The sequence below is a fragment of the Colias philodice genome, chromosome 32 (assembly GCF_061535455.1).
Source record: "Colias philodice isolate Cphi_HAF_F1 chromosome 32, ilColPhil1 Martin Lab GWU primary, whole genome shotgun sequence".
In the NCBI taxonomy this organism is placed as follows: Eukaryota; Metazoa; Arthropoda; class Insecta; order Lepidoptera; family Pieridae; genus Colias; species Colias philodice.
In genome coordinates, this window is record NC_143117.1 from 722,044 (window position 1) to 750,011 (window position 27,968).

Genomic DNA, 27,968 nt, shown 5'->3' on the forward strand with positions numbered 1-27,968 from the left:
CTTCGATGGGATAGGACGATACTAGAATCGCCGCGCGAGTGGCGGCCTAATCGATTTAGCGTAAAATGAAATTAACATCACTAAAAAGCGCTCGTGACGTCATAACGCGTCAAGGTCAGTACAAAAAATATGACACGCTTGGTTTTCATACAGATCGCGGTACTTGCGTTGTCTACTTAAATATACATGTCTGTGATTTTGACGTTTATAGTATGAATTCGGCATTCTGTAAGGTAATTTTACACCTCGAACGTCGAGTTCGAGTATTTACAAATACGAATTCACCTGTCAGCAATTCACTCGCCTATTAGGTGCCGAGTTCGTGAGTGAGTTAGTGGTTGTGGAACAAATTTGATACAAATTTTATATATTTTTTTACTAAAATGGCGCGTTATTTTATATTAAGTGCTATAATACGAGAAGCTAATGCTGTGGATATAATAGAAAGTCGCCGGCAAAGTACCAGCATTCGGGAAATGCAAATTATTAATCGAAATAAAAATTTTGTTGAATGCTACCGTTTATCGGAAGAACTAGTTTCTCAAGTGATGGAAGACATTAAAGTTTTAGTTAAAAAACCTCAACGTCGACGAAGAGGATTAACTGCTAGAGTCAAGGTATGTATCTAAGTGCTTTATATGTGTATTCATAATGTCATGAAAAGTTACTGTTACAATAGTCATCGGTCCCGTGATTTCATCTGCGGAAGTCCCGATCCCGTGTGAATATTGGGATAACTTTCCCATAACTCTGTAAAACATTCCATTATGTAGGTAGGTAACATAACTTCCTCGCATAGAACATAGAACCACTAACGATAACGTCATCTAATCCCCGATTATTTTTTATGATGTCACCCTTTCAAGTGGTAGGTACCCTATGTTAAAGTCCAAAGTTTCTCTCCCTTACGGTTTCTTTAAAAACGTTTTGAGTTATTAACCGACTTTAATTATGGATGGTTTCCTTATCAGATTAAGTACCTTTTATTTTGATAGTTTCAAGAAATTTCATTAATTTTTTTCAGTTGTTATGTGCACTTTCTTTCTTTGCGACTGGGAGCTATCAAAGGATATGTGGAAAACACATAAATTCGTTTGTGTCGCAGCCATCAGCATCTCGTAGTATCCACGAGGTCATAGAAGCCCTAAGCCATCCAAGTATAGTAAAAAAATACATAAGATTTCCCCAAAATTCTGAAGAAAGACTGAGACTCAAAACAAGGTTTGTGTACCTACCTAAATAAACCTATCATGTTAATGAAAAATATTTAATGATTTTTTTATTTCTTATTGCAGATTCTATGAGAAATTCAGTATTCCTGTGGTAATAGGATGTGTAGATGGGACTTTTGTGACAATGGTGAGACCAACTTGCCATGAAGAACGATACTACTGTCGCAAAGGATATCATGCAAGAAATGTACAAATGGTAAGCCTGATATAATAATGTCTGTATACGCTTTCGCACTTGAACCACAGAAAATCGATTTAATGAAATTTGGACCAATTCCATAGGATCATTAACGAAGCAGTATAAATCACAAGACGCTGCTAGTACCTATATTTTTTTTAACATTCATTAGAACAGCCACATAAAAATAGTTGTAAAATAATTCTTTTTGCAGTTCACAGATGCAGATTTGAACATAATACATGTAGATGCAACATATGGCGGAGCGACTCACGACAGCCTTATTTTTAATAATTGCATCATTCGGGACCACCTCGAACAATTAGTACAAACAGGCGAATCTGTGTACTTGTTAGGTGAGTTACCTCTTAGCTAATTAATTATAAAGACGAATCTTTGTTTGTTTGTAAATATTTAACTCAAAAACTACTGGATTAATTCCTTCAAAAATTCTTTCATCATTAAAAAAACTACTTTATTTCTGAGTAATTTAGGCTTTATTACCGAAGTTCACGGAATTCATAAAAATTGGAGAGCAGGCGAAATCATTGAAAACTCCTAACTCCTAATAAAAATATAATTGTTGATGACAAAACATTTTATTTTTTAACAATATTCATTGTTACAGGTGATTCTGGGTATCCGCAGCGTCAGTACCTAATGGTGCCAGTTCCAAATGCAGACGAGGGAACACCAGAACATCACTATAACTAGCTGCATGCTACTGCAAGAAACACCGTAGAAAGAACAATTGGGGTCCTTAAAGCCAGATTTAGATGCCTATTAGCACATAGAGTCCTACATTATGACCCCGACACGGTTTCGAAGATTGTAATAGCATGTTGCGTGCTTCACAATATTTGTAATCGTGCCGGCCTGCCAGCTCCAGCCATATTCAATTCAGAGCTAGAGGTTGAGGCTGGTTTTCATAGGACCAGACAAAGTGTAGCTTCAAATGAGGATGTACCTAATGAAACTGCACTTGGTCAGCTATGTAGACAAAGATTGATAAATGAATTATGGAGGGCAAGGAACACGCGGTAATTGTAATTAATTCAATCAAAAATCAATGCAAATTATTTATTCCGGAAAATTATATTAATATATAATATAATATAAAATAAGTTAAGAACTAATAAATGTATTTAAGTATAAAAGTATTTTATTTTTTTAAATTTTCAGCTAATAATTTAAGACCTTCCCCGACGGCAATCAGGCCCTCTGCTGTCATTCTGTTGGTCTCCCTTTGTGAGTTGACCATCACATCCTGTAACTCACAGTAGCGACGGTCAATCTCAATCCGTTGCTCTTCCAAGCTAAGAAACCTTTCAGTAAAGGTTGTTAATTGAGATTGCCGCCTTTGTGATGGAGGTGATCGTCTTCTTTGCCGTTGTTGTGGACGACTCGATGACCCTGAAACGTAAAATAAATATTAATTTATTATTATTTCCACCGGTCGCGGTGACGCATTTTTGACAAGTCTTCTGATGTTATTATTATTTCCTTAATTCATTATCAAGTATTATTTAGTTTTATTTGTATGTATTTCCAAATTTTTATTGTTGACTAGCTTTCCGCCCGCGGCTTCGCCCGCGTTTTCAAAGAAAAACCCGTTCCCGTAAGATTTCCGGGATAAAACCTATCCTATGTCCTTTCTCGGGTATCAAAATATCTCTATACCAAATTTCATGCAAATTGGTTCAGTAGTTAAGGCGTGATTGAGTAACAGACAGACAGACAGAGTTACTTTCGCATTTATAATATTAGTATGGATTATAAATATTGTAAATCAATTCATAAATCTCAATTCAATGTCAATGTCAATGTCAATTAAGGCAAATTGAGATGGATGGTCTGCCTGAAAGAGATAAAAATGTTACTTATAACATTGGATATGGTCCCAAGTAATAATAAATAGATTGCTACAGAAACATGGACTCAATGTTTGGTAAATTGTAAAACTTTTAGTATTTTTTTTATTAAAAGCATTTATTGAACAAACATAGTGTATTATACTTATGGATAGTGTAGCTTTCCAACAACGAAAGAATTAAAAAAATTGGACCAGTAGTTTTGAGGTCTTTTTGTGCATACACAATCAAATCTTTCCTTTTTACAATATTAAGTATAGAAAAAGATTTTAATAATGTAGGTAATATCTTAAAAACTAAAAAAATAACTCAGTAGGTTTTAAGTACCAGTCATCACACCACTTGTCTCATGACACTCTAGGTCTCTAGAGCATATCAGTCAAAAAAGATATTGTGAAGCTTAAGTAAATGAATCCTTAGACACTATCGGAAATTTAAGAACAATTATAATCTTTTTTCCATTAAAATAATATCCTGGTTTTATTATATCGTAATATTGTCTTAATTCTAACTCTAAAATTCTATCCTTACCATATATAGTATTTAATTTTATTAATATATCCTTTAACACATTTGAACTTAACATAGAATGATGTGTTGAGGACGTACGAATGAAAGCTAATGTATTTTCAATTCTAACCAATTCTTGCAATATATCATCTACATTTTCTGTCATTATGCTAAGGATTTGGGCAAATTTAGCATATTTTATCAAACGGGATATTTGTATCCTGGAATCAGATAAATTTAAAGTCAATAACGTTCAAGATAGAATTCGAGGACAACCACTGAAAATAAGTAATATCGACTTAAATGAAATACACTTCAACCACAGCCCTGAAAATCATGTAAAGTTGAATTCAATAAATTTGGAAGATCTGCATAAGATTCATACTAAGGTACTGATGCAAGCACCGATTGAACTAGAAAAGAATACATCGACGATATACCATACCACTGTCCCAATTTATACATTCCTTTTGGGCACTTTGCTACTTTTCGCAACTTACAAAGTAATCCGTTATAAGAACGTTACGTGCTGGAAGAATCAAGACGACCCTAATACAAAGACGGAAGATCAAGACAGTCAAAATTGTACCGAATCTTCGCCAGGACCACAGTTTCCAGCAACATTTTATCACACCGTGCTCAAATAGTTGCTGGTCTTCGGGGGGAGGAGTTACGCCAACGGATCCCCAAGACATTGCTGCGTCGACGTTTCTCACGGGAACGTATTGTACGGACGTAGCAGCTAGGCTATTCTGTAAAAAACGCGCCCGAACTCGCATCTCACCTGAGTGAGTCGACTCACTTCACTTTCGAACGTTCGAGTTTTTGGTTTCGCATTCTGTAAACATCCGCTCGGCAGAGGCGAAGCGAAGTGAGTCTCACTTCGAAACTCACTTGCCTAGTGAAGGGATCTTATAGATTTGAATTTATCGACATTGTTATTATCTTTAAAATGCGGCAATTTAACACATTTTGAAGACATAATAACACTTTAGTATTGTACCGTGGGTGGAATTAAACTAAAATTGCAATTTTACACTGATAAATTCTTTAAAATCAAAATAATTCTTTTTTTTCGCGGGTAGATGTGTACACGTCAACACGTAAAAATTACGCTCATCAAGTTTTTAAATCATTTTAATTAATATATTACAAATAAAGTTGAAATTAAATGGCTAATTAGTGCCCAGTACATACCAGCAATATAACTCCTAAGTTCACTCCTATCAATAACAGCATTTTCAATAATAATTATATATCACCATAATGGACTCACTTCAACAGTCAATAGAGAGCATGACTAATATGTTCACTACACGGATGGCAGAATTTGAGAACACCTTGAAACGCACTAATGCTGAACCGGCTTCCAATGCAAACTCCAGCTTGGAAGCGGAATTTACAGAATTTCGGAATTTTGTTCTCTCCTCTTTAAAACACCTTCATACACAAGTCAACCTCCTCTTTAAATTGTGTGATCATCAAGAAATGAGGAGTAGAAAGAAAATTCTTTTGATGCACGGGCTGCCTGAAGTCGATCAAGAAAATACATCTGATGTAGTGGTGCAGTGTGTTCGCTCACATCTCAAAATCTCTGAATTCAGTTCAGTGAATATCACCAGATGCCATCGAATTGGGCGCACTGGTTTGGACAAACCACGGCCGATACTTGTCAAGTTAAGTGATTTATCCATTAGAAATAAGCTCTGGTTCGGCAAAACTTCTTTAAAATCAACTGGAATTACTATTTCGGAATTCCTCACTAAGGGGCGGCATGAAGTATTTCTTGCTGCTCGCAAGCATTTTGGAATTAATAAATGCTGGACCAGAGATGGTTGTGTGATTGTGTTGGACCCCAAAGGTGTTAAGCGGCAAGTAACTTGTATGGCTGATCTGCACAGTATTACCAAAAGTGCCTCGGAGCCTGGGCTGACACAGGCCAGTGATGTGGCTAAGGAATCCCATGCAGCGTTGAATAATATTAGACCCAAACGAAACCTCAAGAAGCAATAGACGGTAAATTACTATATGTATATTAACTTTCCTTTTCTGTGTGTTATTAACTATCGCTTTCTGCTGTCTCTTGTGACTCTGTGTTGTTTGTCTTATCCACTGGTTTTTAAATGAGTATAAACTTTTCTAAATTTCGTTGCTTCTTGTCTGTTACATATATATGGTTATATTTGTATCAACCTGTAGTTTTTAGCTTACTAAATTTACTAGTTACCCACACTCAATGCAATAAAATGTCAATATCAAAACTGCATACCTTCATTCTTGTAATAATTGTGTACATATTGTAAAGATGCCAAAATAGTTATTGTCAAAGTTCAAACTAACTAATGTAAACATTGAAGATTTGTTATGACAGTTTTCGACAGCTGTCATATTTGTCAATTTTGACATTTGACGTTTACTGAAGCATTCCTTGTAAAAATCTTTTTACAATTTCTACATTGAGCGTAGGGCAATTGGGCAAACAAATTTTTATTTTTGAATTTTTATTTTGGTATTTTCTTTTGGTTTTTGGTTTCTCTGTGTTTTTAATTGTTATTTTTTTTTCTGTATCTTTGGTGTTTTCTTTTGCTTAACTTGCTGTACTTTGATTATGTTTATGGCTGGTATCATTTGAATAATTAGTTTTATATTTGCAAAAATTGTAAATTATTATAATATTTTGGTAGTATTTCTATTATTATTATAATATATATTTTCTTTTATGTCTAACAGCAGTGCAAACAGTGACGTTTTTTTTTCGGCATCCTCAGATAGTGGTAGCAATGACAACAGTTTTAGTAGCACTTCCTTTCCCTCCCTTGATAAAACCCTTCTTTCTCATTTTTCGAACTGTGTTAAAAATTTTAATGTTGTGCATATAAATGCGCAAAGTGTCCCAGCACATTTTCCCGACTTACTTACATCCTTTGACCCAAAAGTTATTAGTGCAATCCTGATATCGGAATCATGGCTTAAACCTTGCCTCTCCTCATCCTCATACTCCCTACCTGGGTATAATTTAATCCGCAACGATCGGGTAGGCCGTGGCGGGGGAGGTGTCGCGATATATCTATCAAATTGCATTCCTTTCTCTATAGTTAGCGTTTCGGCTCAACCCCCGCCTGCCGATGCTGCTGAGCACCTCATTGTAGAAATTACCATTAATTCGACTAAATTATTACTCGGAGTTTTTTATAGTCCCTCACTTAATGTTAATTACTTCTCGTCATTAGAAACTTTACTTGAAAATTTATCTTCCATCTACGACCACATAATTTGTATGGGCGATTTAAACACTTGTATGCTTAAAAACGATTCTCGGTCCAAAAAACTACAAAATTTGGTAGATGCTTGCAATCTCAACCTACTGCCTCTCAATGCTACACATACCGTACCAAATTGCAGACCTTCCCTACTCGACCTTATCCTTATTTCCTCCCCGACTTATGTTGTTAAGCATGGTCAGTGCGCTGCGGATGCCTTCTCTAATCACGATCTCCTTTACTTATCATATCGGCTGCGCCTTCCTAAATTAAAGCATAGGATTCTGATGCAGCGTAGTTTTGGTGGAATGGATCTTGATCGTCTCCGCAACGATGCTGCAAATATTGACTGGAATGCTATATTGAAAGCTCATACGGTTGAGGAAAAAGTGTCAGTATTTAGTAATTTTATAATAAATCTATATGATGTACATGCACCCATAAAGCCTGTCAAAATCAAACACCTTCCTGCTCCATGGCTTACGGACGAATTAAGAGTCCTTTTACATAAAAAGAATAAGTCCAAAACGCAATATAAGATGAAGCCGTCAGATGTCAACCGAGAGAAATATAAAATCATCCGGAATAAATGCAACACAGCTTGCAGAGATGCACAGAGGCGTCATATACATACTTCTATTGAAAACGGCGATCCAGCCAAGGTATGGAAGTTTCTGAAAACATTGGGAGTTGGGAGTAAGGATAGTAGCTGTCTCTCAAAGGACATAAACCTCGAATCATTGAATCAGCACTTTACTTCAGCCTCTTTTTCCTTTAATAATAACATCAAAACTAAAACTTTAAGCTACTTATCTTCTTTGCCCCCTTCTAACTTTCCATCATTTCATTTTAAATCCTTCTCTGTTAGTGAAGTTGAGAAAATCATCTTGTCTATTACCTCAAATTCTGTTGGTGTGGATGGCATTAGTCGTAATATGATCGTTCCTATCCTTGACATTGTCACTCCTATCATTACCCACATCCTGAATGCCTCTATCACATCCAGTGTTTTTCCTAAAATGTGGAAGAAGGCTAATGTTATTCCGATCCCTAAAACTAATTCTCCTAAATCATCATCTGACTATAGGCCTATTTCCATCTTACCCTTCCTGTCCAAAATCCTAGAGCGTCTTATACAACAACAACTCAGTTCCTTCCTTAATAAAAATTCCCTTCTTAATCCTTTCCAATCTGGTTTCCGCCCCGGTCATAGTACGACTACTGCCCTCCTTAAAATCACGGATGACATACGTTGGGGTATGGACAATAAGATGCTCACAGTTCTTGTACTCTTAGACTTTAGCAACGCTTTTAATACCGTGGACTTTGATTTATTGTTGGCCATGCTTCAATCAATCAACTTATCTCCCAATGTCCTAGAATGGTTCCAGAGCTACTTGGCTGGTCGTCAGCAACGCGTTCTTGTTGACAATTCTTTCTCAACGTGGCGCAATGTGACTGCTGGCGTGCCGCAGGGAGGTGTGCTTTCTCCTTTACTGTTCGCTATGTTTATCAACTTTTTAACTCCCCATCTGACTTCCTTATATCATCTTTATGCAGATGACCTCCAAATATACGCGCAGTCGTCTTTAGATGAACTTAATTCTGCAATTAATAGCATTAACGATAACTTAAACAAGGTGTTCGACTGGACTATGTGCTACGGCCTCAAGCTTAACCCTCTAAAATCACAAGCTATTATCATTGGAAGCCAGAGTCTTGTGGCTAGAATAAACTGGACTACTTTACCACCTATAATTATTAATAACGTAATCGTGCCTTATAGTAGATCTGTTAAGAACTTGGGTTTATATATGGATGAAACACTGTCTTGGTCTGTACACCTTAAAAATATCAGCAGAAAAATATTTTATACAGCGTCTAGTTTAAGAAGGTTGCGCAATTTCTTACCTATTCCCACCAAAATTATGCTTGCTCAGACCCTGATGCTACCAACACTAGATTATGCTGACGTTTGCTTCTCAAACCTTACTCAGGAGCAACTTAATAAACTCGAACGCTTACAGAACCTTGCGGTGCGCTTCGTTTTTGGGTTAAGGAAATTTGATCATGTCACAGCCTTCCGGAAGCAGCTTCAGTGGTTACCCATACGACTTCGTCGTAACGCTCATGTCCTCTCTCTCCTTTACTCCATCCTATTTGATCCCCGTATCCCATGCTACTTAAAAGATAATTTTGAATTTTTATCTGCCAGGAGTTTGAACCTACGATCTAATGATAACCTAATGCTACGTGTTCCAGTGCACCATACTAATTTCTACAACGCCTCTTTCACCGTAAAAGCCGTTCAACTCTGGAATGACTTACCTACTAGCATAAGGAAAGCACAAACGCTCCACTCTTTTAAAAATATGGTTAAGTGTCACTATTTGCAAACCTGTTAATTATTTTTATTATTAATTATTGTCATTTTTTTTTTCTTGCTTGTTTTTTTTTACTGTTTTTTTTTCATGTGTTTTTATTTGTCATAATTTTGTTGTTGTCTTTTATTTTATTATGTGATGTCCTTTTTTTATTTCTATTGTGTACATAATCTACCTTAATTTTCTTTTTTTTCCAATACATTGGCTGCTGGGGTTGCTTGGAAGAAATTGCTTGAAGCAATAAAGCCGCCCTTTGCATCTAATGTCCTGTCTGTGTGTGTGAAATTTGTATTTGTGTTGTATGCAATAAAGATTATAAATAAAATAAATAATAATTCTAGCGTCACTGAAAAAAAAGGACGCTTGTCTGTGGTTCGTTTGACTTATGTTTATTTCTCAAGTGGTTTTTTGTACCTAATTTTAAAGTGTTTCGTGTTGCATTCTTTCTAAAAGTTATGTTGGAGTTTTGGCTGCATATTACATTCGATGTCCCCGAATTTCATTATTTTGTGTTGTTTAATCGATAGCTGGTAGTGGATTTTCTTAACAAACTGCTTTTCTTTTCCATCAAAAATGCGTAGTTTTTGTGAAAATCGAAATTGAAAATGATATTTTTTAAGGTTATTTTTGTACTAAAAACGCAACTTAAAGTAAAATCTTAAGCCATTATAGTATCAAAATGTCTAATTATCACACTCACACGCATTATTTTTAAATATATTTACGTACCTATTACTTTATTTACATATTACAATTTATTTTGTCAAAATAGTATTTTAACAATTTAGTATAGCCAAAAATCGTTCCATATTTTGTATTCACAACAAGCCACAGATAACACAGATTAGTTAATATGACGCAGATCACAGATTAGCAATACAAATATACTAGCTTATCATAGAGTATAAATGATACATTTTAATTTTTAATGTTTTTTTTATAGCTCACTTGCTTCAGTTTTAAAAATCGATTAACTTTTACTTTTAGTATTCAAATAGGTAGCGAGGAGCGAAGCGACGAGCGTGTTAGGTTAACTGTTGAACTGCCGCACGAGCCGAGCGAGCGAAGCGAGCGTGCCGCGGCAGCGGCCGGCGAGTGCCAGAAGCGACTTTAGGGCGATTCCCACTCAAACAAAAAAAAACTACGTAGGTTTAAACAACCTGTTTGTATTTTATTTATGTATCGTAAAATTTTTGTTATTATCAAATGCTATCTAAATTAAAATTACGAAGTGTCTAGTCGTCCGCTAAACGGATGAATAAAATAAATTAGTCGTCCGATTACCGGATGAATAAAATAATTTAATCGTCCGATTATTCGGATTACTAGATAACCTTTTAACACTAAAGCTAGTTGGGTTGGACTAAAGCAAAGGGGGCTCAGGACTTAGAAAATTTTTGATGGAGTTGGTGTCATTATAACACCTATTTATTATTGTTTTATCGTAAAGATTACGCTAATATAAGCATGTTTTATAGGAACAACTTTTCTCTAAAATCAAAAATGGCCGAGATATTCGCCCTCAATTCGTTAGGTTAGGTTTAGGTTAGGTTAGGTTAGGTTTCTTAAAAAAAAAACTACACAGAAATAGGAGCCCCGCGAAGCGGGGCTCCGTCGACGCGCAAAAAAAATCAAGTTTAGGTTAGGTTAGCCGTTAGGTTAGGTTAGGTTAGGTTTCTTAAAAAAAAAACTACACAGAAACAGGAGCCCCGCGAAGCGGGGCTCCGTCGACGCGCAAAAAAAAATCAAGTTTAGGTTAGGTTAGCCGTTAGGTTAGGTTAGGTTAGGTTTCTTAAAAAAAAAACTACACAGAAATAGGAGCCCCGCGAAGCGGGGCTCCGTCGACGCGCAAAAAAAATCAAATACCTACGTGTGCCCTCCTCCCCCCTCTCCTCCCCCCACAAAAAACCTATAATACGTGCGGCAGTTCTCTAAAGAATTATTATTTTATTCATCCGGTAATCGGACAACTAATTTATTTTATTCATCCGTTTAGCGGACGACTAGCGCTGTCCTTAAAATTATTTTTGACAAATTCATTTTAAAAATCACTTTCGAATTATATTTATTATCTACAATTGTGAACGCGTCATAATATAACATTTATTATCTACTAGCGACCCGCCCCGGCTTCGCACGGGTGCAATGCTGATACTAAATACACTACAGAAAAACTGTGAACGTTGTATATAAAAACATAGCGGCCCGCTCCGGCTTCGCACGGGTATAAAATATATAGCCGGGCGGCCGGCCGGTACCGCCGCAAACGCTACGTCCCGCAATTTTAAAATCTGTAATATCTTCGAAAATATTCACTTAAATCATACGGTGTAAAGGGCCATATAGATCTATATTAAATGAACAATGTATTCAAGGTATTTAATTGGTTAAGGATTAATGCTGTATTGGTTAAAATCGCTTCGAAAATGAGCCATTATTTGTCGTAAAAAGTAAATGACAAAAAAAAGTTATTGTGGGTTATCCATAAGAGATAGACATATACCATCGCGGACTTTTCTGTAGACCTTTTCAATGTGTATAATACTTAGTACATGATTTTGATAAAACTCGTAGGGTTCAGCCTGCGTTTGCAATGTAAGCGGAGAAAATGTATTTTTTTACGACATCACATTAGAAACCTCAAAAATAACAGTACTTCTCCACTATTTAATGGATGTTATTATACATATAAACCTTCCTCTTGAATCACTCTATCTATTAAAAAAAACCGTATCAAAATCCGTTGCGTAGTTTCAAAGATTTAAGCGTACAAAGGGACATAGGGACATAGGGACATAGGGACAGGGAAAGCGACTTTGTTTTATACTATGTAGTGATAATGGCATGTCGTAAATACGTGGTAAATACAAACTTACATTTTCCAGGTAATATAATTTAAGAAATTGTTATAAATAAATTAATAATACGGCATTATATTTAAAAATATTGCCTGTGTGTGAGATTACTAGAAGTTTTAATACGACAATGGTATAAAAGTGTCGTTTTTAGTACAAAAATAACCTTAAAAAAAATAATTTTCATTTTCGATTTTCACAAAAACTACGCATTTTTGTTGGAAAAGAAAAGCAGTTTGTTAAGAAAATCCACTACCAGCTATCGATTAAACAGCACAAAATAATGAAATTCGGGGACATCGAATCAAATATTTAACCGGAGTTTTAGTTAATGTTTCAGTTTGGCTTTATTAAGTTGTTGTGTAATTGCTGTTAAACGTGTTGCATAAATTATTTAAAGGAGAAAACTCCAAAAATAACAACTATGAGGTGAGTAATGTGATTCTTGTATTTAACTAAAATATTATCTTATACAACAAGCTTATTGAAATATTTAACTTAAAATCTTAAACATTGTAGCTCCTCGGAAAGGTCGTCTCATCCCTCCCGTGCCCAAGTAGAGTATCTAGTCGACTATCTTAGCAAACATCCTAGCTTAGCCAAGGGTTTTTCAAAAGTCCCGAGCGCTAGAGACGAAGCTAGAAAAACATGGGAGGAGTTGACTATCAAATTAAATAGCTTGGGAGGCTGCACTAAAACATGGAAACAGTGGACAAAGGTAGGCAATAGGCATATAGAAAACTATTCATCTTATACCGTGTAGGTATCTGGCTTACCTATATATTATTAATAAACTTTTAATTTTGCTTTAGTATTGGTCTGACAAAAAGAGTGCCGTAAAGAAAAAAGCTGCCCTAAGATACCGGGCACGCAATAAGACTGGTGGTGGATGTGAATCGGTGGTGGAGCTTTCAGAGGTAGAGGAGAAAATACTCACATTAATGGGCGGGGAAGGTTTTGCAATTGGTGATAGGCATTTGGAAATTAATCCATTTGAAGTAAGCTATTGTTATCGATTTTGTTGATCCGATACATGTATGTATGTAAAATATAATTATTCAATGTCATGTTCTTTTTTTAGGAAATCCCCGTCCTTACTGATGCCAACGAAAGCCCCACATTGTCGACTTCATCTATGATAAATGAAACCACAACTATTGTAAGTAAATACCTAGTGTATTAATAAAATATTACTTAATAATAAACAACTTATTAGTAAATGTTTCTTATATTGTTCTAGGAATACCAAGTCTTGGATGAGACTGCTATAAATACGGAAAATGTTAGTATGGCAGATACTGAGGTATATATTAATAAGATATTATGAAAATGGTACTTTTTTATTGATTCCAGTATTTGAAATACTATGTTTTTTTTTCAGAGACCTCAACTAATTCAGCAATATGTTAACTGTATCCCGAATCCCGAACCTTCCCCTGCTCATACACCACCGAGAGCGGAGGTAACGAGCCCTCTGCAAGCAGTTACCCCCTCTGGCTCAGGCAACTTTCCTGCTCGACGTCAATTGAACGTCGCGGGTCCATCACCACGTCGTACTACAAGTAATTATGAGATTTATGAATTGATTTACAATATTTATAATCCATACTAATATTATAAATGCGAAAGTAACTCTGTCTGTCTGTCTGTTACTCAATCACGCCTTAACTACTGAACCAATTTGCATGAAATTTGGTATAGAGATATTTTGATACCCGAGAAAGGACATAGGATAGGTTTTATCCCGGAAATCCTACGGGAACGGGTTTTTCTTTGAAAACGCGGGCGAAGCCGCGGGCGGAAAGCTAGTCAACAATAAAAATTTGGAAATACATACAAATAAAACTAAATAATACTTGATAATGAATTAAGGAAATAATAATAACATCAGAAGACTTGTCAAAAATGCGTCACCGCGACCGGTGGAAATAATAATAAATTAATATTTATTTTACGTTTCAGGGTCATCGAGTCGTCCACAACAACGGCAAAGAAGACGATCACCTCCATCACAAAGGCGGCAATCTCAATTAACAACCTTTACTGAAAGGTTTCTTAGCTTGGAAGAGCAACGGATTGAGATTGACCGTCGCTACTGTGAGTTACAGGAGGTGATGGTCAACTCACAAAGGGAGACCAACAGAATGACAGCAGAGGGCCTGATTGCCGTCGGGGAAGGTCTTAAATTATTAGCTGAAAATTTAAAAAAATAAAATACTTTTATACTTAAATACATTTATTAGTTCTTAACTTATTTTAGTAGTAAAAAATTATCTGTGGTTTTACTTATAGTTTCTTAATTTACTAACATTAGTTTATAAGCCCTAATTGAGTTACTAACACCTATGAATATAATTTTCCGGAATAAATAATTTGCATTGATTTTTGATTGAATTAATTACAATTACCGCGTGTTCCTTGCCCTCCATAATTCATTTATCAATCTTTGTCTACATAGCTGACCAAGTGCAGTTTCATTAGGTACATCCTCATTTGAAGCTACACTTTGTCTGGTCCTATGAAAACCAGCCTCAACCTCTAGCTCTGAATTGAATATGGCTGGAGCTGGCAGGCCGGCACGATTACAAATATTGTGAAGCACGCAACATGCTATTACAATCTTCGAAACCGTGTCGGGGTCATAATGTAGGACTCTATGTGCTAATAGGCATCTAAATCTGGCTTTAAGGACCCCAATTGTTCTTTCTACGGTGTTTCTTGCAGTAGCATGCAGCTAGTTATAGTGATGTTCTGGTGTTCCCTCGTCTGCATTTGGAACTGGCACCATTAGGTACTGACGCTGCGGATACCCAGAATCACCTGTAACAATGAATATTGTTAAAAAATAAAATGTTTTGTCATCAACAATTATATTTTTATTAGGAGTTAGGAGTTTTCAATGATTTCGCCTGCTCTCCAATTTTTATGAATTCCGTGAACTTCGGTAATAAAGCCTAAATTACTCAGAAATAAAGTAGTTTTTTTAATGATGAAAGAATTTTTGAAGGAATTAATCCAGTAGTTTTTGAGTTAAATATTTACAAACAAACAAAGATTCGTCTTTATAATTAATTAGCTAAGAGGTAACTCACCTAACAAGTACACAGATTCGCCTGTTTGTACTAATTGTTCGAGGTGGTCCCGAATGATGCAATTATTAAAAATAAGGCTGTCGTGAGTCGCTCCGCCATATGTTGCATCTACATGTATTATGTTCAAATCTGCATCTGTGAACTGCAAAAAGAATTATTTTACAACTATTTTTATGTGGCTGTTCTAATGAATGTTAAAAAAAATATAGGTACTAGCAGCGTCTTGTGATTTATACTGCTTCGTTAATGATCCTATGGAATTGGTCCAAATTTCATTAAATCGATTTTCTGTGGTTCAAGTGCGAAAGCGTATACAGACATTATTATATCAGGCTTACCATTTGTACATTTCTTGCATGATATCCTTTGCGACAGTAGTATCGTTCTTCATGGCAAGTTGGTCTCACCATTGTCACAAAAGTCCCATCTACACATCCTATTACCCCAGGAATACTGAATTTCTCATAGAATCTGCAATAAGAAATAAAAAAATCATTAAATATTTTTCATTAACATGATAGGTTTATTTAGGTAGGTACACAAACCTTGTTTTGAGTCTCAGTCTTTCTTCAGAATTTTGGGGAAATCTTATGTATTTTTTTACTATACTTGGATGCACAGACATGTATATTTAAGTAGACAACGCAAGTACCGCGATCTGTATGAAAACCAAGCGTGTCATATTTTTTGTACTGACCTTGACGCGTTATGACGTCACGAGCGCTTTTTAGTGATGTTAATTTCATTTTACGCTAAATCGATTAGGCCGCCACTCGCGCGGCGATTCTAGTATCGTCCTATCCCATCGAAGTAAATCGAAAGAAATCAGATCAAACTAGATCTATGTCTAAGAGGTAGTCAAATAAATGAATCGTAATCGATTACTAAATCGATTCAAGACAGAAAAATGATAATTACCATAGACAGAGGGATGATAAAATAAAGTTATAAACCTTTTAATATTCTAACAAGTAAACTAATGTGTTTTAGCTTTTTCTTACATATGCCCATTGAGTTACCATGTACTACGTACTAGAGAGGCCATCGAAAGAAAGTAATGAAACTGTCAATCAATCAATCTTTATGTCCCGTTGCATCGATCCATTTTCCTTTTATGTTCGGGTTACTTGGAAAACTGAAAAAACAAACATAGTCTAAGCAATAAGGAGTTTTCTTAAAAAACTCCCAAGATGACACTTTATAACTAATGGCGTCCATGTCATAATATTTATTTTTAGTACCTTTGTATTAAAATACTTAAAAGTTCTAGGTCAAGTCGTATTAAATGACAAAAAAAATCTATGCCTTTTTTTCTGAAAAATTGCTCCTTCAAATTATCATTTTTCTGTTCGATTATAAAATCGATTAGAATCGAGAACTGTTGCATCAAATGAACATCACTAACCACAAAATTGGACAGAAAAATGAGAACAGAAAAATGAGAAGACGCTATTCATTGCTTGTTATCATACGACGCGATCTTTACCGTGCCAAGTAAAAGCCGCAATGTATTCCGAATCATTTCGTATGATTTGGTATCCGTGTTTGTCACGATCGTTTTCCACAGATATTCTTTATTTGATTTTAAAATAAATAGTGCATATTCTGATTAGAAAATTACTTACCGGTGGAAGGAAACATCTATGCTAACTCGGCCACTCACAGCTGTGGAGTTTCTACAGTTTATAACGGCGCAATTCGGCATTTTACTTTATTCAGCTTCACGTCTTTCCTTGGCGAACTGCAAGCGCGGACTGAGTGTAGGCCAGCGTCAAGTAAGTTTCATAAACTTAGTTTGGACACGGGAAGTACATACACTCGCTTAGTCTATCTTGATACATGTCTGTGGTCAAAATACTCACTTAGCACAGTTCGCCTCGTCGCCGCTCTCGAAGATGTGGCGCCACTAGTACTGTCGAGTTTTACAGAATACGAAATCGAAAACTCACCGCGGATTCCGCGTTCGAGTTTTTATAATAACCTTACAGAATAGCACTGCAGATTCCATTGGCGCAACGTAATTTTAAGTTTTCATTTTATATTCAATTAGCTTTATAGTTATTAATTGTTAAGACTTGCATCGAGCAAGACGTATTGTAATAAGTTTATATTAAAGTATTTCTAAGTGAATTCGTAGTTTTTTTTGGGGCCTCCGGCTGTCTGAAACATAATTTGTGTAATTGTTTATTTATTCTGAATCTTTAAGTTTATTGATTTTTATCCTTTACATAAGCTGTATTTAATAAAAAATGTTTAAAACTCGAATTTTCGAAATTTTTGATTTATAAGTTCTATGTAACGTTTTATAATTAAGTTATGGTATAATTAAATGTAGATTTCACTTTTGTACAGCTTAGACATTTTTCTGTATGGATACAGTGCCTTTCGATTTGAAGTTGGATAACATTTCATTTTATAGGTACTATTATAAAATTAAGAGCATGAAAGAAAAAAAAAAGCATTTCTTCATAATGCTATTGTTACCACAAAAAATATTTTCTTAATCGCAAATTTTAAGAGAAAATAAATTAAAATTAAAATTGATGTGGCGACGTTATACATACAGACGTTAGAACAAAGTCCACCATAAGAATGACGTCATTTAGGAATAAGACGATTTTTAAACATTAATAAAAACCTAAATATTTTCAAAAAGTAAAAATTACTGTTAGTTTTTATCTAGTTTTAATTAAAATAAAAATAAAAACAAGTAGCAAAAAATTTTGAAATGTTGTAATTTTGGAGCACCCTGTAAAGTCTGTATTTGTATGAACATAAGTGGAGATCGCGTCCACTTATTTTCATGCGTAAACGATGATATTCATACTCAACAGGTAACTTGGATTAACAAATAGGATAGGTTATATCCCGTAAATCCCACGGGAACGGGAACTATTTATTTATTGCACGCCTCATAAGCGAAGCGTTGAGGTGGGTACTACTGTCACTTCGCGCAAAACATCTGATTTTTCAAACTTAAAATGTCTTTATGTATCATACATTGCACTTGTAAGATAATAAATACACACACATATTAAGAAAAAAACACTATTTTTAACATTCATGATATTTTTGATGTCATTTTTGTTATTTAAACTAGTTAAAAAACAGTTTAAAAAAGTTCTGTCTTGGACGTCCGTGTGTCTGTATGTGCGGAGGATTTTCTTGTTAACACGATAGCGACCGAAATACTTTACTAATCGAGTCTTTTTTTTTCTCTTACGCTTGAGTATGCTCAGGAATAGAACCCTTTCATTTTTCAGGGTCTCTGATTCGATGTGGTTTAATTGTTATTAAATAAACAAAAATAATAATTAATAAATAATTATTAAAAAAAAATTATGAGGCGTGCACTTTTGGATTTTCCAAACTTTTTTCGTTTATTTCTATCTGAATAACCTATCAAAAGTAACATTCAATTGTGTAAATTTTATTTATTACGGATTCAACATCAAACAACTCTACGGTAAGTATCAAGGTGCGTATTAACTATAGAGCTATTATTTATTACCTTACCTATATGTTATAGCTAATTACTGCTGGGCGCTGCAGCTGGCTGCGATTTCGTCCATGTATCTACTGAAAGGTTTCATGACATAATATGAGCACAGGGGAATAAAATAAAAAGACCAGTATGTACATCCAAAAATATTTATTTCAATGATTACAAATTATCCTTAATCTAATTTTGAAAATCTAACACTGAATTAGATTCCTTACAATATTATTCAAATTAATAACAAAATAACGTATTTTACGACAAATTAATATTGAACTAATTATGTAGTTAAAACACGAAAGCGCATTACCTTATTATACCAGCTGCATTAACCAAAAATTTTATATGATAATAAGTATAATATTTTCAACTGATATCAAAATGTACGAAAAATAGTACATAATAAGTAATTGAACTGAGAACATAATTTAATATTCACACAAAGCTGTATTGTTTCGATATACGTTGTTTTTATTGTAAACTGCATTACATATTTTGATAAAAAAATACTGTAAAACAACAGATGATGAAATTTTCAAAATGAAAAAAAAAATACAAATTTGCCGCGCAATCGACATTTGACAGCTCTACGACTGAATGAGGCGGTTAAAAAAGTTTGTATAATATTAATAGAAATAATTATCGAGATTTAAATTGCTCTACACAAGATTTATTTTGTTTGTTTTATTACTATACTTCTTAAAGACACAATTAACTCGTACTCGTAATACGATACCTTGGAGTTGGAGCGAAAATATTGTTTGTAATAATTTGGCTAGGAAAATACAACAAATCAAAAACACTATTTACTATGGAAAAAAAACCAGGAAGGTGAAAAACATATATTTACGATTTCGATGCACTCGACTTTTAGTAAAATAATAGGTAGGTAAAAATATTATTATGGTTTTGATCACAGACATATCTGTGGTTTTGATTTTAGCTACTAGTATCAGAAAGCTGCGTGTTCAATGCACGTCGGGGTCACACAACTGTGGAGGATACAGTAGACAATATACCTAATGAAGTTTTTCATCTTTTTATTTTACTGCAAATACAAAATAAAAATTAAACAATGGTAATGTAAATTCTAAACAAACTACTACCAAAATACAATTAGAACAAAAATCATTTGACTGGTTGATTTCACCCAGAGGCCAGAGGCGGCTCGTGACAAAATTGTATGGGTGTTCACTTGAAATAAAACAACGAAAATACAATAGCGTAGCGGGATAATTTATTACAAAAAAAAATGAGCACCACATTTTATAAATGTCTATAACACTAAAAATTACAAAGTACAGGCTATTTCAAAACGAATTCAATGATTATCAATAATTAGTAAATCACCGAATTTGCATTCGCGAGCGTACCTACGCGTAGGTATCCATAGTGTTTGTTTATACTAAAGGAATGGCAACGTCGCAATTGCTGCTGTCATGCGATGCGGCAACGTTGCGTGAGACTCAAAACGCTACCTGCTACGGTATGAACGATTGTTATAAAAATAAAAGTTATACATATTTGTTGGCGTAAACTATTTTATTCATCATTAATTTTGGAAAATAAATAATGTCAAAATTGATTACAATAAAACGCAGTTTTATTTTATTACATTACAGGTAAATTAGCTTGGAGAAATTTTTGCGTTTGTAGTAGTGTATGGTCAGCAAATAAAAAAAAACAACATTTTATTTTTAGTTTTTATTCAAGTATATAATATTAGTATTATTAATATTTTATTAGTTCCAAACATTACAAGCAGTGCCGATTTTTACTTCAGTGAAGACGTGTATGAATTAGGTGTTCTCCGGCCAAAAATGTAAACCACGGTAAAAGTGAAACTGTTCGAACGGTTCCGAACACTGCTTTGTGTAGCGCATGTCGCGTGACGGTCGGCTGCCGAGTAGGTATACCTACTCGGCAGCCGCGATACACGCGACATGCGCTACACAGACCAAAAAGTTTGAGACGATGTAATAAAAGTTTCACTTTAATAACAAACAATAACAACAATAACAAACAATAACAACAATCAACAAATACAAAATTTAACAATTAAACTACGTAATAATTATAATTTTCGAATGAAATGTGTGCTTTATGTTCTAACGGTACCAAGCGACTGACGCCGGACTGCACGAGGCACCTGCGGACAGCGTAAACTGGTTTATTCTGGTTTTGTGCGTGTTTCCACTTTCCACTATCAAGTGACGATTTATTTATTTGTTTTGTTTCGTAATTATTATGGTCAAATATTAATTACGAAACAAATTATTATGAACAAGATATTTTATTGTTTCACGGTATTCGCCTTGTCATTGGCTCAAGGACGTAAAATTGAATGATATATTATTTTTTTTATAAAGTCAAAACCATTTTCTTTAAAACATAAATCAGAGTATTGCTAGGGATAAGTATAAAATTAAATAGTAATGTTAGGATATCGAAACATTTTTGTATAGGCTAGAACGATATAATGGAAACGCGCTCTAAGATCTGAGTAATATACACACCACTACATATGCAAAAATTTCTCGAGACTAATTTCACTGTACACTATTGTTTTTTTTTATCAAAACATGTATGTATTTGAGTAGTTAGCAGCATATAATATTCTGAATTTCTGATCCATGCCTATTCACTCAAAACTAATAACACTAATGATTTGTAACAGTAAATTATTTCAATAGGTATTTGAACATTTCATAACCAACAAGTAAGAATAATTCGTATACAAGATACAATAACAAATCTAATACACTATTTATTATTTTATTATATTTCATTATGTGAAAATAACCAGGAAGGTGAAAAACATATTTACGAAAACAAAGTAACATATGGTTTTGCTATTAGCTATCAGGAAAAAAAATCGTATTGGAACAAAAGAAGGATTGTAACTGAATTAGGTAATTGGGTATGTTTGTTTCTGGGTGCACCGTTTTCGACGACGCGACGGCCGACGCGTGACGTAAACAGAGTAGGTACCTACTTTGCTAAAACAAACTAAGTAATAAAATTGTGTGTCTGTCTGAAAATTCGCTAAAGCATATTTTACCAATGTTTGCAAGTTTGTGATTACTTTGATAGTTTATCGATTTATAATAATTGTATACTTATATCATTGTTTAAAAATATTCAAACACAATATGATATAGGTACTGATTTATCACTGGTTTCAGTGATGAACTGATGAGTCAATGTTAGCCACAATACTAATCACTTTCGTCATACATGTGTATGAACTATGATTGATGTGATTTGCAATGTGGTGAAATTTCATAAAAATCACGGGCCAATTTTTTGTTTTGAATCCCACCGAAAATACATATACATATTACTAATTGCGTTATTAGAATAATTAATTACTATACCCACGATCAATTATTACAATTTACAATATAGTCTCAAATGCATACTAGAGAAATATTGCAATTTGAATCAAAAAATGCATAGCATACAAAAATAAATTCACAACACAAGAAATTCCGCGCGCAAATCATAGCGCGTGTCAATGAAATCAAGAATGTAATTTTATATCAAGCCGACGACGACGCCGAACTAAAGTACCTACAGTACCATTTACCTTCAGTGTACAATACAGTTTACAGACCTACGACGGACGAACAATAATGAGTAATAAATTGTTTACAAAAAAAAACATAGTTTCTAAGGTCATTAGTTTTATTTTATTTTATTGTTATTTTCTTTGAACGATTGGAAATGAAATTACTCAATTATTACACATAGAACTTTGATTTATTAGAATTATGCGAATTATGTATAAGATAACGAACGCGAATGCACGACATCTAGCGCGTCAATGTCTAAACATCGCCATTCGTTTAGACATTGACGCGCTAGATGTCGTGCTTTATGTCGTGTTTCGCTTGGCAAAAGTCACGCACACTACTGTAGAAGTGTCAAATTTTGCCGGTATTTCACTGTTGTTTTTCTAAGTAAATAATGTAAGTTATTGATTAAAAAGGTCGAACGCGGACACATTTCATTGTAGAGAAGTGATAAAATGATTAGTTTTAAAGAAATAGTGTCTGTGTTAAGTGTTTAGTCGTCATCAAAAATGTATGGAGGGACGGTCGGAACATCCACCTTAAACAAGAATTATTTCATATAGGTTTTCTATTCAAGAACTGCTCTTACCAATTCAAGATCCTTGGCATCTTGTGGATGTGGATAACCTGAGCATGATGGTTGATCAGTAGTATTTGATATGTCAATTAAGGCAAATTGAGATGGATGGTCTGCCTGAAAGAGATAAAAATGTTACTTATAACATTGGATATGGTCCCAAGTAATAATAAATAGATTGCTACAGAAACATGGACTCAATGTTTGGTAAATTGTAAAACTTTTAGTATTTTTTTTATTAAAAGCATTTATTGAACAAACATAGTGTATTATACTTATGGATAGTGTAGCTTTCCAACAACGAAAGAATTAAAAAAATTGGACCAGTACAACAGTAGGACAACTAAAAAAATAACTCAGTAGGTTTTAAGTACCAGTCATCACACCACTTGTCTCATGACACTCTAGGTCTCTAGAGCATATCAGTCAAAAAAGATATTGTGAAGCTTAAGTAAATGAATCCTTAGACACTATCGGAAATTTAAGAACAATTATAATCTTTTTTCCATTAAAATAATATCCTGGTTTTATTATATCGTAATATTGTCTTAATTCTAACTCTAAAATTCTATCCTTACCATATATAGTATTTAATTTTATTAATATATCCTTTAACACATTTGAACTTAACATAGAATGATGTGTTGAGGACGTACGAATGAAAGCTAATGTATTTTCAATTCTAACCAATTCTTGCAATATATCATCTACATTTTCTGTCATTATGCTAAGGATTTGGGCAAATTTAGCATATTTTATCAAACGGGATATTTGTATCCTGGAATCAGATAAATTTAAAGTCAATAACGTTCAAGATAGAATTCGAGGACAACCACTGAAAATAAGTAATATCGACTTAAATGAAATACACTTCAACCACAGCCCTGAAAATCATGTAAAGTTGAATTCAATAAATTTGGAAGATCTGCATAAGATTCATACTAAGGTACTGATGCAAGCACCGATTGAACTAGAAAAGAATACATCGACGATATACCATACCACTGTCCCAATTTATACATTCCTTTTGGGCACTTTGCTACTTTTCGCAACTTACAAAGTAATCCGTTATAAGAACGTTACGTGCTGGAAGAATCAAGACGACCCTAATACAAAGACGGAAGATCAAGACAGTCAAAATTGTACCGAATCTTCGCCAGGACCACAGTTTCCAGCAACATTTTATCACACCGTGCTCAAATAGTTGCTGGTCTTCGGGGGGAGGAGTTACGCCAACGGATCCCCAAGACATTGCTGCGTCGACGTTTCTCACGGGAACGTATTGTACGGACGTAGCAGCTAGGCTATTCTGTAAAAAACGCGCCCGAACTCGCATCTCACCTGAGTGAGTCGACTCACTTCACTTTCGAACGTTCGAGTTTTTGGTTTCGCATTCTGTAAACATCCGCTCGGCAGAGGCGAAGCGAAGTGAGTCTCACTTCGAAACTCACTTGCCTAGTGAAGGGATCTTATAGATTTGAATTTATCGACATTGTTATTATCTTTAAAATGCGGCAATTTAACACATTTTGAAGACATAATAACACTTTAGTATTGTACCGTGGGTGGAATTAAACTAAAATTGCAATTTTACACTGATAAATTCTTTAAAATCAAAATAATTCTAGCGTCACTGAAAAAAAAGGACGCTTGTCTGTGGTTCGTTTGACTTATGTTTATTTCTCAAGTGGTTTTTTGTACCTAATTTTAAAGTGTTTCGTGTTGCATTCTTTCTAAAAGTTATGTTGGAGTTTTGGCTGCATATTACATTCGATGTCCCCGAATTTCATTATTTTGTGTTGTTTAATCGATAGCTGGTAGTGGATTTTCTTAACAAACTGCTTTTCTTTTCCATCAAAAATGCGTAGTTTTTGTGAAAATCGAAATTGAAAATGATATTTTTTAAGGTTATTTTTGTACTAAAAACGCAACTTAAAGTAAAATCTTAAGCCATTATAGTATCAAAATGTCTAATTATCACACTCACACGCATTATTTTTAAATATATTTACGTACCTATTACTTTATTTACATATTACAATTTATTTTGTCAAAATAGTATTTTAACAATTTAGTATAGCCAAAAATCGTTCCATATTTTGTATTCACAACAAGCCACAGATAACACAGATTAGTTAATATGACGCAGATCACAGATTAGCAATACAAATATACTAGCTTATCATAGAGTATAAATGATACATTTTAATTTTTAATGTTTTTTTTATAGCTCACTTGCTTCAGTTTTAAAAATCGATTAACTTTTACTTTTAGTATTCAAATAGGTAGCGAGGAGCGAAGCGACGAGCGTGTTAGGTTAACTGTTGAACTGCCGCACGAGCCGAGCGAGCGAAGCGAGCGTGCCGCGGCAGCGGCCGGCGAGTGCCAGAAGCGACTTTAGGGCGATTCCCACTCAAACAAAAAAAAACTACGTAGGTTTAAACAACCTGTTTGTATTTTATTTATGTATCGTAAAATTTTTGTTATTATCAAATGCTATCTAAATTAAAATTACGAAGTGTCTAGTCGTCCGCTAAACGGATGAATAAAATAAATTAGTCGTCCGATTACCGGATGAATAAAATAATTTAATCGTCCGATTATTCGGATTACTAGATAACCTTTTAACACTAAAGCTAGTTGGGTTGGACTAAAGCAAAGGGGGCTCAGGACTTAGAAAATTTTTGATGGAGTTGGTGTCATTATAACACCTATTGCACGCCTCATAAGCGAAGCGTTGAGGTGGGTACTACTGTCACTTCGCGCAAAACATCTGATTTTTCAAACTTAAAATGTCTTTATGTATCATACATTGCACTTGTAAGATAATACATACACACACATATTAAGAAAAAACACTATTTTTAACGTTCATGATATTTTTGATGTCATTTTTGTTATTTAAACTAGTTAAAAAACAGTTTAAAAAAGTTCTGTCTTGGACGTCCGTGTGTCTGTATGTGCGGATCCTTTTTCTTGTTAACACGATAGCGACCGAAATACTTTACTAATCGAGTCTTTTTTTTTCTCTTACGCTTGAGTATTCTCAGGAATAGAACCCTTTCATTTTTCAGGGTCTGATTCGATGTGGTTTAATTGTTATTAAATAAACAAAAATAATAATTAATAAATATTTATTAAAAAAAAATTATGAGGCGTGCACTTTTGGATTTTCCAAATTATTTATTATTGTTTTATCGTAAAGATTACGCTAATATAAGCATGTTTTATAGGAACAACTTTTCTCTAAAATCAAAAATGGCCGAGATATTCGCCCTCAATTCGTTAGGTTAGGTTTAGGTTAGGTTAGGTTAGGTTTCTTAAAAAAAAAACTACACAGAAATAGGAGCCCCGCGAAGCGGGGCTCCGTCGACGCGCAAAAAAAATCAAGTTTAGGTTAGGTTAGCCGTTAGGTTAGGTTAGGTTAGGTTTCTTAAAAAAAAAACTACACAGAAACAGGAGCCCCGCGAAGCGGGGCTCCGTCGACGCGCAAAAAAAAATCAAGTTTAGGTTAGGTTAGCCGTTAGGTTAGGTTAGGTTAGGTTTCTTAAAAAAAAAACTACACAGAAATAGGAGCCCCGCGAAGCGGGGCTCCGTCGACGCGCAAAAAAAATCAAATACCTACGTGTGCCCTCCTCCCCCCTCTCCTCCCCCCACAAAAAACCTATAATACGTGCGGCAGTTCTCTAAAGAATTATTATTTTATTCATCCGGTAATCGGACAACTAATTTATTTTATTCATCCGTTTAGCGGACGACTAGCGCTGTCCTTAAAATTATTTTTGACAAATTCATTTTAAAAATCACTTTCGAATTATATTTATTATCTACAATTGTGAACGCGTCATAATATAACATTTATTATCTATAATGGCATGTCGTAAATACGTGGTAAATACAAACTTACATTTTCCAGGTAATATAATTTAAGAAATTGTTATAAATAAATTAATAATACGGCATTATATTTAAAAATATTGCCTGTGTGCGAGATTACTAGAAGTTTTAATACGACAATGGTATAAAAGTGTCGTTTTTAGTACAAAAATAACCTTAAAAAAAATAATTTTCATTTTCGATTTTCACAAAAACTACGCATTTTTGTTGGAAAAGAAAAGCAGTTTGTTAAGAAAATCCACTACCAGCTATCGATTAAACAGCACAAAATAATGAAATTCGGGGACATCGAATCAAATATTTAACCGGAGTTTTAGTTAATGTTTCAGTTTGGCTTTATTAAGTTGTTGTGTAATTGCTGTTAAACGTGTTGCATAAATTATTTAAAGGAGAAAACTGCAAAAATAACAACTATGAGGTGAGTAATGTGATTCTTGTATTTAACTAAAATATTATCTTATACAACAAGCTTATTGAAATATTTAACTTAAAATCTTAAACATTGTAGCTCCTCGGAAAGGTCGTCTCATCCCTCCCGTGCCCAAGTAGAGTATCTAGTCGACTATCTTAGCAAACATCCTAGCTTAGCCAAGGGTTTTTCAAAAGTCCCGAGCGCTAGAGACGAAGCTAGAAAAACATGGGAGGAGTTGACTATCAAATTAAATAGCTTGGGAGGCTGCACTAAAACATGGAAACAGTGGACAAAGGTAGGCAATAGGCATATAGAAAACTATTCATCTTATACCGTGTAGGTATCTGGCTTACCTATATATTATTAATAAACTTTTAATTTTGCTTTAGTATTGGTCTGACAAAAAGAGTGCCGTGAAGAAAAAAGCTGCCCTAAGATACCGGGCACGCAATAAGACTGGTGGTGGATGTGAATCGGTGGTGGAGCTTTCAGAGGTGGAGGAGAAAATACTCACATTAATGGGCGGGGAAGGTTTTGCAATTGGTGATAGGCATTTGGAAATTAATCCATTTGAAGTAAGCTATTGTTATCGATTTTGTTGATCCGATACATGTATGTATGTAAAA

The 27,968-nt window shown here is 34.4% G+C and overlaps 1 protein-coding gene and 1 long non-coding RNA gene across 2 annotated transcripts in view; both read left to right on the forward strand.

Annotated features, from left to right (window-relative positions):
• LOC149474917 (uncharacterized) overlaps positions 1-27,968 on the forward strand; it is a 272,804-nt gene that overhangs the window by 21,355 nt on the left and 223,481 nt on the right. The gene's annotated exons all lie outside the window — the stretch shown is intronic.
• On the forward strand, positions 5,058-5,804 carry LOC149474918 (uncharacterized). Its single transcript, XM_089714048.1, has one exon. It carries the CDS (start codon positions 5,058-5,060, stop codon positions 5,802-5,804), a length of 747 nt encoding a protein of 248 aa, XP_089570174.1.